The sequence below is a fragment of the Galeopterus variegatus genome, unplaced genomic scaffold (assembly GCF_000696425.1).
Source record: "Galeopterus variegatus unplaced genomic scaffold, G_variegatus-3.0.2 Scaffold1579, whole genome shotgun sequence".
Lineage (NCBI taxonomy): Eukaryota > Metazoa > Chordata > Mammalia > Dermoptera > Cynocephalidae > Galeopterus > Galeopterus variegatus.
This window is the reverse complement of record NW_007727690.1, coordinates 77,581-95,575: the sequence shown is the minus strand read 5'-3', so window position 1 is coordinate 95,575 and position 17,995 is coordinate 77,581. Positions and strand designations below refer to the sequence as shown.

The 17,995-nt window shown below is 43.4% G+C and overlaps 1 protein-coding gene and 1 pseudogene across 2 annotated transcripts in view; one reads left to right on the top strand and one right to left on the bottom strand.

The window, feature by feature from the left end:
* LOC103594572 (actin-related protein 3B) overlaps positions 1–17,221 on the top strand; it is a 67,775-nt gene extending 50,554 nt beyond the window's left edge. The window contains exons 9-11 of one of the 2 annotated variants that reach the window (XM_008577806.1): positions 14,506–14,631; positions 15,689–15,772; positions 16,330–17,221. In XM_008577806.1, the coding sequence (XP_008576028.1) occupies positions 14,506–14,631; positions 15,689–15,772; positions 16,330–16,425 (306 nt within the window). In that variant the 3' untranslated portion in view covers positions 16,426–17,221. The remainder of the gene's footprint in view (positions 1–14,505; positions 14,632–15,688; positions 15,773–16,329) is intronic. The other variant, XM_008577805.1, reaches the window with a different exon arrangement.
* Positions 1,395–3,075, bottom strand: LOC103594574 (annotated as a pseudogene).
* Positions 17,222–17,995: the final 774 nt, after the last annotated feature.

The window sequence follows — 17,995 nt, the reverse complement described above, 5'->3', positions numbered from 1 at the left end:
TTGTTAGTGTTTCTGCTATTTACAAATATTAATGTCTTACACTACTACTAACAGTAAAGTATCTTTGCAATCCCTTAATAAATCATAGTCCTCTGTTTAGTTCTATGTAGTAATCTGAATAACATGCATCTTTTTTTTTTTTTTTCCTTTTTGTCTTTTTTCGTGACCGGCAATGGATCGCGACCCTCGGTGTTGCGCCCACACCTCGTTCAGCCAGTGAGCGGCCGGTCTGTATGTGGGATCCGAACCCTCGGCGGGAGTGCCGCCGTGCTCCCAAGCGGTGCACTGTAGCAGTGCGCCACCGGGCCAGCCCATAACATGCATCTTTTAATTTTTTTATTATGAGAATTTTTAAAATTTATTTTTATTTTTTATTTTTTTTCGTGTCCGGCAACGGATCGCAATCCTCGGTGTTGCGCCCGCACCTCGCTCAGCCAGTGAGCGGGAACCAGTCTGTATGTGGGATCCGAACCCTCGGCGGGAGCGCTGCCGCGCTCCCAAGCAGCGCACTGTAGCAGTGCGCCACCAGGCCGGCCCTAAAATTTATCTTTAAAATGATTTTTACTTATACATATTTATGGGGTACGGAGTTGATTATCAGTACTTGTGTACAGTATGTGATCATCAAATCAATATTATTAGCATGCTCATCGTTACAAATCATAATTACTTTTTGTGTTCCTTATCCAATTACTCCCTCTTCCGCTTCCCCCTTTCCCACCTCTAGTAACTATAGGTCTGTTTTTTCCTTCTGAAAGTTCAACATTTTATTGTGGTCTTTCTTTCTTTGTTTCTTAGCTCCCACTTATGAGTGAGGACATGCAGTATTTCTCTTTCTGTGCCTGGCTTATTTCACTTCACATAATTTTCTCTAAGCTCATCCATCATATTTTAATTTTAAGGCAGGTGGTAAACTTTCCTGTAAGTCTTATGAGATTTCATCATGTCATGGGGCAAACACTGTTCACAAAATGTAATAATGCTTTTTTGTGGGGTTGAGGTGAAGAGAACTTGAGTGACTGAGTAGCAAAGCTGCAGGGCAGAGAGATGTGGCCTAAGATGCTGTGGTTGTGTTCTCTGCCCGCCTTTAGGCCAGGGTAGACTTCAATTGCCACTTGGAAAACAGTCTGTAAAGCCTGAAAATAGTGTTCCAAACCCAAATCCCACATTATTTTAGTGGGCTTTTTACTAGGCATCTTTAAAGCATTTTAAGAAAAATACTAATTGCTCAGCTACCCCTTCAAAACAGCTCCAAAGAAAAAGCTCTGCCTTCTCATAAGACTTTTTTCAGTTCCTTTAATTACACTCAACACCTTTTGCTAACCAGGTGAAGAGCTTTGGACTGATTTACGCAATTCAGACTGTGCTTTTGTAAATACCGTTTTTGTCAAAGTAAGTTCCTCATGCTGATGTTTCCAGTGTTGGGAAATACAAATACTATTAATCATCTTCATTCTTGTATTACTCAGGAGTTCCTCTTTCTCCATCTTGTTCTGAAGGATGAACAAAAGCCTGGGGTGTACGTTTCAGAAGATAAACTGCAGCACGAAGACCTCACAGTTTACCCAGACTGTGTGCACCTTTTGCTGTATGTGTCCCATTCCAGATAGTGCCTTGGTAAAGTGTTTCTTGTCCTGAGTGAGTAGTACAACTTGGCCTGTCCCTGGTCTACAGACAATGGCTGATCTCTCTCAGGTGAGCTGGATAAAGGTTCCAGTTTCTCTTCTTAAAGCCTATCCTTTTGCCAAATGACGTCTGTTATAGTAATATGCACAGAGCCAGCTCTCAATGGCAGATTGCAGTTATCCCATTGAACAGCATCTATGGCCAAGCCCCAGCTTTGGTCAGTGCGGGTGAGACGTTACTCGCTGCTCTGTTCACAGTCACCAGCAGTGACGGCAGTTAGACCGTTCAGGAACGCCCTCTGTTGGTGTTGCCCCTTTCCACACATTGGATTGACTGTTGTCAGTGGGTTGAGGAGCACAGAGCCTGAGCATCCCATAGGCAGGAGCTGCTCTAAGAGTTGTAGGTCCACATGTGTGATATTTCTTCAGTGAAGACTCGTTTGGTCAATGCAGTGCCCACAATGACTTTATTGTCATGGATATTCAAAAGAACCTCAAAGTTGGTTGTGACAGCCTTCCATTTAAAATAATCTTAAGTAATAAGAAGCACCCCAGATCTCTTGCAGCCTCATTTGAGGTGAAGCAGTGTTTCTCTCCTGCCCTGTTGTGTGGGACTCTAAGCTTTAGCACTTGGGGCTCCGTTTCTTTTTATGAGCTTTCATCAGTCTCATCTTTGCAAGATGCTGAGTCATCACCTACTGGTGTTGATATCTGCTCTTTGATGGCTGGATTTTCAGGACAGTCTGAGACATGGAATCTGAAGCATTGTTAGTGAACTCCTCTAACATCTCTGTCATCTGTTTTGTCCCCTTGTCCATTATCAATCTTCTCTTTACTTGAATTTTGATTTATCTTTTCGCATCTTTTCTTTTTCTCCTTAAAACTGGTGTTAATTTTCCATACTTTTGAAGGGTCTGACCATGGGAGTTTCCAGCCGATTCTTTAAAATCTGTTAGAACTTCTTCCTTTGTTTTTTTGAACTGGTCATCTTTAAACTCCTGAACAGTGACAAATATGTCATCAGCTGATCTCGGAGTTTCCAGCCGATTCTTTAAAATCTGTTAGAACTTCTTCCTTTGTTTTTTTGAACTGGTAATCTTTAAACTCCTGAACAGTGACAAATATGTCATCAGCTGATCTCAGGCAGTGAACCCTGGTCTTTGCTGATTTTGTGTGATGACCCCAGTTTCTCTCTCACTGCATCTGCAGCTGTTTGCTCAGAGCTGATAGGCACAGTGGCTTCAGTAGTGATGTGGAGTGGCTCAGACTCACTTCTGAGGCCACTTTCTGTCACTTGTGCAGAACTCTGGTCCTCATGAAGGTTCACATCCAGGAGCTGGTTAGTGCCTTCTTGAAGGTCATACACCTTGACAGTTCTTCCAGGATCCCTAACACAGGCCTGGTCGCCAGCACAGATCCTTCTGGCTTGAGCACCTTGCTGACACAGCATGCACTGGTCACGCCGCTGGATGTGATACCTCTTTTAAAAGACGTCTTACAAAGATATTTACTTATTCTTCATGCAGAAATTGATTAAGAATACTGTTAGTCTAAATATTTATATATCTTAGGTACAGAATCATTAAAAGAAGCACTGTTGCTTTACTTTGAAATGAGATGGGAAGAATATGTTTATTGGTAATTTCACTTGCTTATCTTGTTCCTGTTTTTTCCCCCACTCTGAAGGTGAAACAAGCATAGGTAATAATGAATTAAAGCAAATGATGCTAAATTTAAACTGTAAGAATAACTCTGAGTAGTCACTTAAGTTGAAAAATATTAAGTTCAGGCAGCGTTTTGATGCCCATAAAAGACTAGTTAGGAGAACAATCTTATTTTCATGCAAGTAAGCTAGTTAAACTTAGAGAAAGAATACTAAGAAAATGGCAAGGCAAGGTGTGTTCTCTCTCTCCTTATCCTGCCACTTCACCTGCTGGGGCATCCCCTAGTGCTTAATCTTCTCATCAGAAATCCAGCTGCGTACAGGTTAGGAATGAAGATCATACTGTCAACCACGTCATTTTCTCGGAGAAAACTGGATTGTGTGTTGTCAATAACAGTACCTGTTATACTGAGAAATGGTTTGTAGTAGGTGTGGCTGAGGGGCTGAGGATGGACTTCGTTGTGGTTTAATCTTCAATTTATTTCTTGTATTTTCAGGCACCAGGAATAGGATGCTGATAGTATGGAAGGGCTGAGAGGGCTGAAACAGAGTCTAGACCTCATTTCTTCTTCTTCATCTTCTTTTTTTTTTTGGCAGCTGGCTGGTACGGGAATACCAACCTGTGACCCTGCTGTTATAATGCTGTGCTGTGGACTTTTTTTTTTTGCAGCTGGCCTGTACTGGGATCTGAACCCGTGACCTTGAGGTTTTAAGGCTGTGCTCTAACCAGCCAGTCTTCTTTCTTTTCCATGTTTAAAATGCTTTTCCATTTAAATTTTGGCTGGGTTGAGGGGGATGGGATTTTTTTGTAGTTGCATTTTGAGATGAGAAAGTTTTTCCTTGGTTTTAGTCATTATAACACCTAAATTTTGATTTTCTGTTTGTTGTGTTGGTGATGGTGAGAATTTGTTCATTTCCTTTCCTTCTAAGGGTCTTTAAAAGTAGTGATGCTACTTTTAATTCCCACTGCTATGGTGCAGAGGTTTTTACAGCCATGGACTGTTTTCTATATGAGGGTACTTCAAAGAGTTTGTGGAAAAATAGAATGAAAAGATAACACAGTCTTTTCATGAACTTTTTGAAGTACCCTTGTATTAGGAGATGGTAAATCATTTTACCTTGACTGGCCCCCAAGGGCAGGATTCCAGTTTCACCAGTTTTGAATTTATTTATATTATGTACTGCTGAGACTGTGTTTTGTGGATGAGGTATATTCTGTTGGAGAGAGGGTCCACATTATAAGAGTCATGTTGTCAAATTTTGAAGTATCCAGAAGTGGGTTACCAGGACAGGGATAGGTCTTGGAAAGGTGTCCAGTGAGAAATGGTTGAAGGAAGTAGCCCTGTTCGACTTGAGATTTGTTAGGGAGCATTTGATGAGAAGTTAGGTGGAAAGGTAATAGTGCCATGAGGTGAGCCAGGGAGCGGGTGGCAGGTTGCAGCTCAGGCTTGTAAGAGCTGCCTTACCAACTGCTGTGTCTGGTAAGGTGGAGTCCAAATTCTGTGTCCCTGGAAGGGAGGTGGTGTGGGCTAGTGGTTAGAGCCTTGTGGGGAGCATGTGGACTGCCAGGTTTGGGTCCTATTCTGCCTACTGCCTGTGAAGTTGTGTGACTTCGTCAAGTGGCTGCATCTCGCTGTGTCCCAAGAGCACGCCGTCAGAATGGACATAGTAATAGTACCTACTTGGTGCCATTGTTGGGAAGATAAAACGAGCAGGGAGTGGGCACGATTACTGTGTTCCACTGAACGACTGCAGGCGATGTTCTAGAGTGGCGTTCTGCAAGCAGATTCTCTGGTACCCACAGTGGCCTCCAGCTGACTGACTTTTTTCTATTTTTCAGGTCCCAGAGATTTTGCCTGGTTTCCTTTTTAAAAAAATTTTTAAAAAAAATTTTCAGCAACCACTGCCTTTTGGGATTCTTGTTCATTCAGGATTAGCTGCAGAGTAGCACACTGTTCCCCAGCGGCCCTCTGCTTTGCTGGATATAGGCCCCACAGTTTTATTGCTCAACACTGGGCAGGGTTTCTTAGCCTTGGTGGTATTGACATTTTGGGCCAGATAATTCTTAGTCGTGGGGGCTGTCCTGTACTTCGTAGGATGTTTAGCAGCATCCCTGGCCTTTACCTACCAAATGCCAGTAGCGCCAGCCCCCTGCTCCCCACTCCCACCTCAGTCCTTCTCACGGCATCTGTGGGGGCCCGCAGCTCATGCACACTGCATGCCGGATTGAGGGTTGGAGGGAAGCAAGGGACGGGGCCTATAGCCGGCCCTGCCCGGTCGCCTGTGAGAATGCACAAGTGCCCTCAGCGTTCCTGCTGCCTCCATGCTCTGGAATGCCCATGCTGGGCTGGGCACTGACTGTGCCGCTGCATTTGCGCCTGCCCCCCTGGCTTGAGTGAAGCCTGAGGCTGGGGGCACATTGGTAAGGGCTTGGGACGCCTCGTCAAGAAAACAGGACTTTAGGCCACTGTCTCTTAATCTTTTGAAAAGCTTGTCTTCTGCTGCTTTCTTGCTCTTACCTCATGTTCCTGCCAGGCAAAACGCGCCTGCCCCCCTGGCTTGAGTGAAGCCTGAGGCTGGGGGCACATTGGTAAGGGCTTGGGATGCCTCGTCAAGAAAACAGGACTTTAGGCCACTGTCTCTTAATCTTTTGAAAAGCTTGTCTTCTGCTTCTTTCTTGCTCTTACCTCATGTTCCTGCCAGGCAAAATAATTTCATAAAGCCTGACTCTGTGCAGTGTATATTATGAACTGGAAAGTATTTGTATGTTCCTTTTAGGACTGTATTCCCCCCTCCATTCCAGTTCTGGTAGGCCCCCCTAACCCCTGAAAACCTCTACTGCAGGCAGTGGAGAGCCAAGAAGGAGGAGTTCCAGCTGGGAGCTGGTGTGAGGGCTTGTGCGGGACGGGCACCTGGCACCAGGTAGTTGAGGTGCAGCCTGGGTGTCAACTGGCACCTGGGACCTTGTCAGTGAATCGCCGGCCACAGCAGCTCTGCTCTGACCTGCTCTCCCCCAGGATGGTCATGTCCACACAGGGTCTTTCTAGCCTGGATGTTTTTATGTACATGGAACTTAAGTCTGGGTGGCGGTGAAGGGGCAGTAATTCTAGGCTGAATGTCAATGTGGTAATAATGAGTGCTAACTTACAGGCAGTATCTAAGCAGAGCTAATGGATGATGCATTTTGGCTAGCCACCTGCCTAGGTATAAGTGTGCCAGAAGCCTAACCAACTCTGTGCTGTGACCAGGTCCCAGAACCCCAGAACCCCCTGTGTGTACCACATCTGCAGTGTTCAGACCCCAGGCAGGAGTGAAACACGAGGTGGTGACCTGTCATCTGGCTCAGGACACAGAACCCTCACGTTCCTGCTGGGGTTTCCTCTACGGTGTGTCCATATGAAAGAGAGTGTCTGCTAGTGGGAAGAAGCTAGGACAGCAGAAGGGACAGGGTGGACAGGGACTTTGGGGATGAGTGAGTGGAGACGGTTGTTCCTCCTTAAATAAGAACGGGTCTACTGAGTTACTGGTTCACAGTAGAGTTTCTGAGCACAGAGCAGGGTGTGGAACTGGGGTGAGAGCTGGAGGTTGCTTTTGGCACAGTGCCTGTTGTTTCCTGTTGTGCATAGCTACTGCTGGGCCATAAATGTTAAAAATGGTAAATAAATTTAGGTGATTTTGCTCTGATCTTAACTTCCTTGTACGGAAACAGTACTTTAAGAAAGTAGAGTTAGAGACTGCACTGTTGGCTGGACGTGCGCGCCCTCTTTAGGGCTTCCTCTTGCCATGAACGGCTCAACTTGCTGAAGTCACCCCTTCCGTGAGGCCTTCCCCGCCCTCTCAAATCACAGTGGCCCTTCCTCCATCACTCGCTCTTGTGCTGCTCTGTTTTCACAAGTTCAGTGTTGTGGTATAATTTACACACAGTAAAAGTGTGGAGTTTGAAGAGATTTGACAAAGATATATGCTTGTGTAATCACTACCACAGTTAAGATATAGAACACACCCGTCACCTGCAGAAGCTCCCCTGTCCTCTTCTCAGCCTGCCCTTGGGCCTCAACCCCAGCCCCGGGGAAGTGCCGACCTGCATTTTGTCCCTGTAGATTGGATATGACTTTCTAGAGTTTCATATAAAGGGAATCATATAGTGTGTTCTCCTTGTTTCTGGGTTCTTTTACTCAGCTGATGCTTTGAGTTGCATGTGCTGTGAGTTGGTCACTTTGTACTGCTGAGTAGCGCTCCAGCGTGTGGGGGCACTGCAGCACTTTAGTCGTGCCCCTGCTGATGGGGTGCACGCGCTTGCCAGGTTCTGGCTGTTACAGAAAACCTGGTGTGGACATTTGGATATATACCCAGAGTCTGTGTGGATATGTTTAATTTTTCTTGGGTAAATACCTAGAAGTACAGTTGCTTTGTTGTATTTGTACCGTTTACATTAAAAACTACTTTTAACTACATTTATCTGATTGTAACTACATTAAAAACCATCTTTTTTCCAACGTTTCTATTATATATGTCATTTACACTCCCACCAGCAATGTACAGGAGTTCTAGTTGTTCATATCTTAATCCAGACTTGGTGTGTGGTGGATTTAATTTGTGTGATCCTTATTACAAATGTTGATGACTATCTTTTCATGTATTTATGTGTCATTTGTATATCTTCTTTTGTGAAATGTCTGTTTGAGTCTTTGGCTTAAGATATTATCTTATTGAATTGTAAGAGTTGTTTATCGTGCATACAAGTCTTTTGTCAGTATATGTGTATATATATTGTATATATATTATATATTTATATATAAATACTTATATAAAATATTTGCTACATATGTATATATAGCAAATACTTTATTCTAGTCTTTGGCTTTTCTTTTCATTTTCTTAGGGTTATCTTTTCTTTTTCTTTCTTTTTTTTTTGTGGCTGGCCACTGCTAGAAAGAAACCCTTGACTTTGGTGTTAACAAGGCTGTGCTCTAACCAACTGAGCCAACTGGCCAGCCCCTTAGAGGTATCTTTTGAAGAATAGAAATGTTTATTTTATGAAGTCCAATTTATCATTTTTTTCTTTTATGGTTCATGCTTTTGTCCTATCTAAGAAATTTTTGCCTACCCTAAAATCATGAAGTTTTAAAAAAATATTTTCTTTTAGAAATTCTATAGTTTTAACCCTTACATTTAAATGTATGGTCCATTTTGAGTTAATTTGTGTTTATGAAGTAAGGCAGTAAGAAAATGTTCATTTTCCCCCCATGGATATCAAATATTCCAGCATCATTTGTGGAAAAAGACTTTTTTCCCTATTGAAGTACTTCGGCAACTTTGTCTAAAAACATTTCAGCATATATGCATAGCGCTGTTTTTATGATTGTGTGAATAGATGAAAAAATGAATCTTATATATTTTGCCTTGAAAGGCAACTCAGGATCATGCAGTGCTTCTGAGTATCATAATGAACGTTTATTTTTATATCCTAGTGAGTTTTTTTTTTTAATTAAGAAATGTATTACAGAGACGTGACAAGTAATTATAAAACCTGACCCTACACTGGATCCTGGACTGGAGAGAATGCAGTGCTTCTGAGTATCATAATGAACGTTTATTTTTATATCCTAGTGAGTTTTTTTTTTAAATTAAGAAATGTATTACAGAGACGTGACAAGTAATTATAAAACCTGACCCTACACTGGATCCTGGACTGGAGAGAAAAAAAATGCTGTAACAAATATTAATAGATCAAGTGACCAATGGATTAAAAATGGTAGATTAAAGTTTTGTATTAATGTAAATTTATAAAGTTGATAACTGTAGTGTGGTAACATAAGAGAATGTTCCTGTTTTTTGTACATACACACTGAATTATTGAGGAGTGAATGTCAGTGAGAGCTGTCCGTGTGCTTTCCATGTTTCTTCCCACCACTTGCCACTTTGAGTGTCTTAGTTGACTCAGCTCAGGGACTTTTGTTTTCTTCATCTCTAGTCATTGCTTTGAACTTTATTTATTTATTTATTTAATTTTTGGTGGCTGTCCTGTATGGGGATCTGAACCTGTGACGTTGGGGTTACCAGCACCACGATGTCCCAAGTGAGCTAACTGGCCAGCCTGAACTTTAGGTATACATTTATACATGGTGTATTCTATGTAAATAAATCTCTCCGTGACCCAGATTCAGACCACCCGTAAGTTAGTGTTTTTATTTTTGCGCTTTTATCGTCTCTCCTGTTTCACAGTCTTATCATTTGCTGGATACTTCTGAGCGCATGATACTGCTTTCTGAATTTTCTAGCTTCTCCAGAACCTTCTTAATGATTAGGGCTATCCTGAATCTTGCCAGTATTCATGCTGGTATTTTCTTCAGGTTTCATCGTGTTGCACGGTTTTATTAAAGTTCACTGTCTGTGACCACACTAACTGTGCTGACCTAGGCAGAGTGTGTGGCTGTGTGGAGCTCTAGTCTGTGCTGAGCTGGGCGTTTTGAGCTCCTGTTACATTTCACAGTGAGGAAGCAGTAATTCTGCATAATGGGCAACGCAGAAGAGGGCTCTTTGGCCCCCATCTGTTACTGGGCTGTGCCCTTGCCTTACAGATTCTTTTGTGATGGGCTCCTGAAATGACTGGGCTTTTTTTAGGAGCCTGTTGGTGGGGTCTGCGTGTGGCATGTGGAGCTCTCACATATTCCCATGGGGGTGGGGAGCAGGGCCACCGGGGATAGTTCTGCCAGCTGTGCGGGGACCCTTCTCCTCGGAGACCTCAGTGTATTCACAGCTTGCACTCACAGCTACCTTCCTGGGTGTTTGCAACTTTTCTTATATATTCTTAAGTGAAAATAAAGATTCAGTCATGGGTGATTTTTATTTATTTTTTAAATGTGGGAAAGAAGTAGAATTTATTTTTAGAGAAAAATCTGAAATTAATGCTTTTAGAAGATTTAAAGTATTAACTTTTAAAATGTAAATCTCCAGTATGACAGAGGTATGTGTTTCAAAGTTTTCTTTTTGCATTTTCTAACTTTTTTGAAGTCATGAGCCCTTTAAGATTCTCTAGATTCAGGAGATTGAAGCATCTTCTTCAAGCTCACGAGTGAACTCCCGCTCCCAGGTTACAGTTTCTGCTCTGTAGTGCTCATGGTAACATCTTTTTTATTTGCAGTTCAATGCCTTTAACACAACAGCAGATGCTGTTGAATGGAATATGGTGTTCACTGTTGATTGCTAGGGTGTGTAGGCTGTTGTGGTTTGTTGTTCAAGGAAGGAAGGAAGGAAGGAAGGAAAGAAGGAAGAAGGAGTTCAGAATGAGGACCCAGCATTCTTTCATAAACTCGGCTCTTCATTGAGCTGTTAACCCTATTTTGCCTGGAGATAGTTCTGTGCTTCAGCTTTCCGATTTGCCTATTCTTAGAAAACCCCACCCCCGCCTCCTGCCTGCCTGTCTTCAGTAGATCCGGTATAAAGGGGTGAGACAGCTGAAGGGATCTGGATAAGGCACGATGAGGGCAGGTAGCACACGCCATCCTGTGGTCCTCTCCAGCAGCGAGAGAGAGGCCGCAGGGCTCTAAGCTTCCCAGCAACCAGGGGAAAGAGGGAAACCTAATCTGTACTGGAAGCCACAGGGCCCATGAGACATGTCAGAACCAGTGGGTTTTCCTAAAAAGCCCAGGTTTTCCTGACACTGAGACCTGAGAGAAATTTCTTCTTTAGACCTTCACTAGGAGTACCTTCCTCATCCATCCCTCAATAGTAAAGAAGTGAATTTGTTACTGCTGTGCCTTCTAATGGTCTATGGCACGAACTTGGAGCAAATACCAAAAGAACACTGTGCACACAGGTAGCTTTCCAATGGTATGTTTCCATGTAGTAATAAAATTTAGAACACTTAGCAGCATGAATGAGCTCCATGTCAGATTATCCTTCACAATACAACAGCCCACATTTTGAGATTAGGCAGCAGAAAATTCTTGGTGATAGCATTGGGTATTCAGTGTTACATTTAAAGCAGACCCGTATCTTTGACCATCATTTTGGGGAGGAATAAGCTTACCAGGTCTTTTTGTGACTGTCAAGAAACTGGCTCTCGGCCGGCCCGGTGGCGCACTGGATGGTGCGCCGCTTGCGAAGCGCGGCGGCGCGCGCCGCCCGAGGGTTCGGATCCCACATACAGACCGGCTCCCGCTCACTGGCTGAGCGAGGCGCGGGAGCAATACCGAGGTTTGCAATCCCGATGCCGGTCCCTGGTCCGGTACGGGGGCAACACTGAGGGTTGCAATCCGTTGCCGGACACGGAAAAAAGACAAAAAAAAAAAAAAAGAAACTGGCTCTCCCTTCTCCATACTGAACTGGGCCCAGGGGAGAGCTCCTGGATAGGACCCTGGGCTTCCTTGGGAAGCCAACGTGGGACCGCTTGACACAGGGCTATTAGGAGACCAAGGCCTCAGAGTTCTAAGCCATAGAACAAGGCTGCAGTAATCTTAGCCTGGAAAAGTTTTAAAGGAGTTGTCTACAGTGGGCTTTAAAAAATAAAAGTAAATGGAAAAACAATAGCAGAAGAATAACAGCAAAATGAAAAACCTCGGCAAAAGCACCCTTAGAAATACCTGATTTCAAGCAGCGTTCCACCCTTGTCCCTCCCTCGGCCCCCAAGTAATTCTGACTTGGATATAGCTAGGGTCTGTCTCTCCAGAAAGTAATAGGCCAGTCTGGCCAGTAATTAGACAGCCGGACCAGTGGTCCGTTGAAGCTTATTCTAAGATAAGATCAAAATATTAAGAATTCTAAAGAATTATGATTCTTAGTAGTAAATAGGTATGCAGTGTTCTCTGAAAGTGTTACCAGGTTAAAATACCTGTTTGAGAGAAGACGGGGATCAGAATACATCCCTTTTTTACTTTAAGAGTATTTAAAATTGCCATCTGATCTGCCAGGGACTTGTTTTTGTTGATTCTCACCTTTGGTGACATCTTATATGAGCATGTGTAAGCAGGGTCACCCTGAAGTCAGGGTTTCCATGACTGCAGCTGTGGCTGATGGTCCCGTGACCCCTTGATGGGAGCCAGGTGATCTCATGTTGTTTCTGAGAGATCTCTCCACAAGGTACAGAGGACAGTGATTATTCCTGATATTGATCCTGGGACAAGATGTTGGCTTGAAAAATCTAGATTTACAATTTGTCAAGAAAAAGACAGGTACTCAGCAGATGGTCTGTGTGTGTGTGTGTGTGGGGCGGGGGGATGTCAGAAGATCACCTTTTGGTGGACCAGGCCCTCAGAGTTTTAAGAGAGCAAACAAGTCTGTAGCCTAGAAGCCCCTAGGTGAGCACAGGCTGTGCACAGTTCTTGTGGCAGAAAGCCTTCCCCAGATGCTTAATCTGTGTTTGTTACTGAACAGTCTCTATGAGGAAGGGATACCCGTGAGAGGCTCAGCGTGTTCAGTGTTGTTCTCCTGGAGTGGAGAGTTGAGGAAAGCAGGGTGTGGGGGAAGCACCAGGCAGTGGTCAGGGCACTGGGCTTCCAGAGGATTTCTCACCACTCGAAAGAGCCATGGAAGGTTTACCTCATTCCTGGCCTTAAAGGCCAAGCCCAGAGCTTCCCTTAAAAATACAAAACTTGAGATTCTTGAAGGTGGTAAGAAAAACGTTAGCATGGTTTGGTGAGGCGACTGGTGGCTACTTGTTGATGGTTTCCCATGGCATGGTCCCTGGCCAAGGCATTGTAAATGCTCTGGCCTCTGACTGTTGTCCTTGTCAATGCAGCCACTAAGCAGTTAATTGTTTTAGGTTATCAAAAATTTGTTGCTAGGTTATCAGAGGTAAAATTTCTCTCTACAGACACCTTGGAATAGATCCCCAGGCAGAAGACCAGATTGCTGGTGGCTTGCCATGGCCCCTGCCTCTTTCACTTGTCCCTGTGTGACTTCACCTGTCTAATCCCAAGTCCACGTGGGGACTGTCACAGATGTTCCAGGAGTTAGTGTGAGAGAAAATGGACCCTTTCTACTCAGTACTGGCTGTGTTTCCTAAGGACAGTGGCAAGCAAGAAAGGGCTAGTCTCTTGTCATATACCTATAACCTGGGTTACCAGGGACAGAAAAGTGCATTTTCCCCATACTGGTTCCTTGTGACTTCTGTTTACCTGTAAACGTGGTGAGGGACTTCCTGTTCAGACATCCAGAGCTTCAGCAGATAATCCTGCAGTTACTCAAGGGGTTTGGGAAGAGCAGGGTCAGAGCTCACTTTTAGTGCCACTAGAGGGTCTTGAAGTAGGCTTTTTAGTTCCCTGAAGGATTATTTTATTTTACTTTATGTGCAGTTTTCTCAAATAGTATATTCTGTAAGAAAGTTAAATCAGGTTATACTGAGTTTTACATTCATTGTCCTAATAAGTACATGTTGAGTATCCCTATCAAAAACGTTTGGGACCAGAAGTGTTTCAGATTTTGGATTTTTTCAGAGTTTGGAATATTGGCAGATACTTAATTGGTTGAGCATCCCAAATCCTGTAATCTGAAATCTGAAATGTTCCTTTGAGTGTTATGTTGATGCTCAAGAAGTTTTGGATTTTGGAGCATTTTAGATTTTGGATTTTTGGGTTAGGGATGCTCAAGCTGTAATATCCTGTATCTTGAAACAGGACATTAACTTTTATTTTTCCTCACCCCTCCACGCATAAGCTTCTGATGTGGCCACTTAGCAGTCTTAGAGTGTGGGAGGGGGAGGCAGGCAGAGGTGGCTCATGTGACAGCATTTCTCTGGGTAATTTGGATATGCTTTCTTCCCAGTATCACCCTTTGAAAGGGCTCAAGAATTAATTGGAAGACATTCCCACCACCCCCCCGTTTTCATTAAGGCAAAACAGCTAAAGATCCACTGTTAATTTGGCCTAAGTCTGTTTCTCAGTTTATACAGTTTGTTTTGCTTCCTGATCCTTGAAAAGGTTCTGCATGGTCCTGAGGGAGCACGTGGGGGCAGAGTTGCTCTGTGTTTACACTTGGTTATAATTGAGGAAAAGGGCTAAGAGGAGCAATCTATGACACATTGTCATCACAGGAAAACAATACCATCTATGTTTCTTTGGTGGCATCAACTTCACTCCATTTAGTATCTTTGATATCGGGTCAGTGTGTCGTTCACACAAGTGACTGGACCTGTGGGGACTGTATTGCGGAACAGTCACTAAAACACCATGAGCGGTGACTTCACCCAAGGCAGTTGCTCTGCTCTGTGTCTTTCAGAATGTCGTCCTTTCCGGAGGCTCGACAATGTTCAGGGATTTTGGACGTCGACTGCAGAGAGATTTAAAAAGAGTGGTGGATGCCAGATTAAAGCTTAGTGAAGAGCTGAGCCGTGGCAGAATAAAGGTAGGACCCTGGGAAGTGTCTGCCTGCTGTGCAGTGAGTTTCTGCCCTGAGATTGTCTTGGCTCTGTTATCCCAGAGCCGAAGGAGCTGGTCTGGGTAGTGAGCAATAAAAACAACTTGGAATCACCTTCTTAGCCACTCTGTGAAATGACAGCAGAGGTCTGTCGCCCGAGCGCATTCCGAGCCCGCAGTTAAGACTGCTACACCTGGTGATGCAGCAGCAGCAGTTTTATGCTCCCTCTGACCCACGTCTGCAGCAGTTTTCTTCTGTGCTGTAAGAGATGAGGTGTGTCGTGTAATGACCAGTGTCCCAAGGAGATGGGATTGTTTATGGTGAAGATCTTTACCGTCCTTTGGAAATGTTCTCATTAAACTAAAATAACTGATATTAGCAGGGAGTTACAATGCATTCCTCCAAGGTGATAATTCTTAACTAGCTGATGGCTTTATCTGGGCTTCTAACCACGATTAGGCTTTGATAGGGGAAGTGGGAGCAAGGGAGAGAGCCCACTGTTGGAAAAGCAGTTGGAAAAGCAGAGTTTTTTTTTTAGTATTTTTGGGACAGTCTTATTTGGAATTATCTCTGCAGTGCTGAAACATCTGATTTGTTTGGTTTTATCTGGGCTTCTAACCACGATTAGGCTTTGATAGGGGAAGTGGGAGCAAGGGAGAGAGCCACTGTTGGAAAAGCAGTTGGAAAAGCAGAGTTTTTTTTTTTAGTATTTTTGGGACAGTCTTATTTGGAATTATCTCTGCAGTGCTGAAACATCTGATTTGTTTGGTTAAAAAAAAAACAACCAATTTAGTTAGTTGCTTGGATTCTTTTCTTTCAGTGTTGTAAGGGGTAAACTGTACTTAACCACCTGGGGCTTGGGACTGTTGGTGGTGGTGGCAGGAGTGGCTGCAAAGCTCCCTGCCATGTGTAGTTGAAGGTGCCACGGAGGGACCTCCTGCCACTGACGTGGAAGGAAGGCCCAGAGTGATGCCGGCTGAGGGATTATTAGAATAAACATTTGCTTGCACTGCTAGGACTACACATAAATCACTTTCCTTTCTAGCCTAAGCCTGTGGAGGTCCAGGTGATAACGCATCACATGCAGCGCTATGCCGTCTGGTTTGGAGGCTCAATGCTGGCCTCAACTGTAAGTCCCTTTCCAGATGGTTCTGTGTTTTCATTTTTGTGTTCTCTTTTGAATTTGGGTAAATGCTGTCTGTGAAGGTTAAATAGTGTATGCTTTAATTGTGTGGCTCTAAACAGACACACATTTGATTCTGTAAGATATAAAAGATACTTTAATGATCATTTAAATTGCACAGCTAATTCACAAGTGTCCTCACTAATTAGGAGTTACAGATAACATGGATAAGTGAAATCCAAAAATAATCTGAAAACTCTTGCATTAGGCATTAATTCGAATGACTTTTCCAAGTAATTACTTTTTTCCCTCAAATTCATTAATAACTAACACATTGTTAATTTTGGGTCAGCACATAGTTGATCCTAAATAAATGGAGGCTGAATAAGTTTTCAAAAAATGAAATAACTCATTTAGCAGTCCAGTACATTAAAGAGGTCAAAATCTTACAGCAGTGGTCTGCAGAAAGAGGTGGAGGTTTTGCGTAAGGAGAGCTGCTTGTTTGCTTAGTAGTTTATTTCCTTTCAGAAATATTTATATATTCCTTCTGTTGCCTCTCGTAGCCGGAGTTCTTTCAGGTCTGTCACACCAAGAAGGACTATGAGGAGTATGGTCCTAGCATCTGCCGCCACAACCCTGTCTTCGGCGTCATGTCTTAGTGCCTGCCCTGAGCCCGTCGTTCTGGAGCTTCTTGTTGGGCAAGGAGCGTCCTGCAGAACCGGGCTGACCGCGGCTCCTGTACATAGGGCTGCAGCGCCGCGCCCAGCAGCCAGCTGGGCCACCCTGTGCACGAGGCGCAGAGCCATTCGGGACAAGCCATTTCTCTACTTGCCAATGTCGCGTGCCCCCCCTCCCCCAGCTCCCCCGTGGTCTCCCCTCCTCCCCACCTGAGCTTCTAGTCGACAAATACAGTGCAAAAGGAATTCACATGCAGCTTTAAAGATTGTTGGAGAAGAAAAACATGAGCAGATGGTGCAAAATAGGCCCCCCTGGAAAGAATGTGGGGTGTAAACCCTTTTTCTCCCAGCCTATTTTTGTAAATAAAATGTTATAAACTTGAAATACAAATCGATGTTTATATTTCCTATCATTTTGTACTTTATGGTATTTGGTACAACTGGCTGATACTAAGCACGAATAGATATTGATGTCATGGAGTGCCGTAATAAAAAGTTTTTAATCGTGAGGCCTGTTCTGATATGTTTATAGGCAAACAATAAAACAGAGCAAACTCTTGCCACATGTTCGTTAGAAATGATTACACTTTATTGGAGTGACATGAAGTTTGACCACTAAACAGTATTGTATGAGAGTTATTACAGGTGATGTTTATCTTTTGTTTTTTTTTGTTTGAACTTTCTGGAACTATTTTATGGAAGAGATGATCTGTTGCTGGTGAGTGTTAGATGAACTATTTCTTCACTGTAATAAAAGCTGTTAGAATCTTTATCAATATTTTCCTGCTGCAGTGTGGTGGTCTTTGGGTTTTCCGCCTTGTACCCGTACTTCTTTAAAAGAATACTGAAATTAATTTCACATCGGTGGGAGGATTTCATTGCCCAGTTTGTGGAAGGAAATTTCTTCAAGTGACGTGGGCTGCCTGTGTTGCTGTGACCACCCCATCGCTGGGAGTGGTACGGGTAATCATGTTAGAGATTTTTTGGGGCTGAATGTTGTGGGCAGTGAGGAGGGGTTGTTAGTGATTTCCAGTGTCCCTTCCTAAGAATTCAGAATTCATAACTTTAAGGTTTTAGTAACTACTGTGACATTTGCTGAGTAGATTGCTGGCTTGAAAGGTAATTTGCTAAGTTAATAGATTTAGGTTTATTACATTTTTCATATAATACTTATAACTGTTAGTTTTTAAACTGTTATTTATGGTATTGTTGGACATGTTTTATTCTTAGAAAATTTGCTGTCATCAAGAAGCATTTGGTTTTATTATTTAAATTGAGAAACAAGTTTAGGAATAATAAAACATGTTCTCAACTCAGTGTAGGAAGGTCCAAGTTTACCAAGCCTTGGGTGGTGGTCCCTGCCACTTTCTCCTGTATTGTCAGTGATGCGAGAGCCTCAGTGTCCCCACTCAAGAGTTGGAACCACTTGGTCTTTCCTCCATCCACACGAGCTGGCTGGCTGCGTTCCCTCAGGATTCGCTCCTTGGCTTCTCATGATCATTTCACCATTTTATTGCAGCATTTTCCTGTGGGTCTGTCTGTCTGCCTTCAA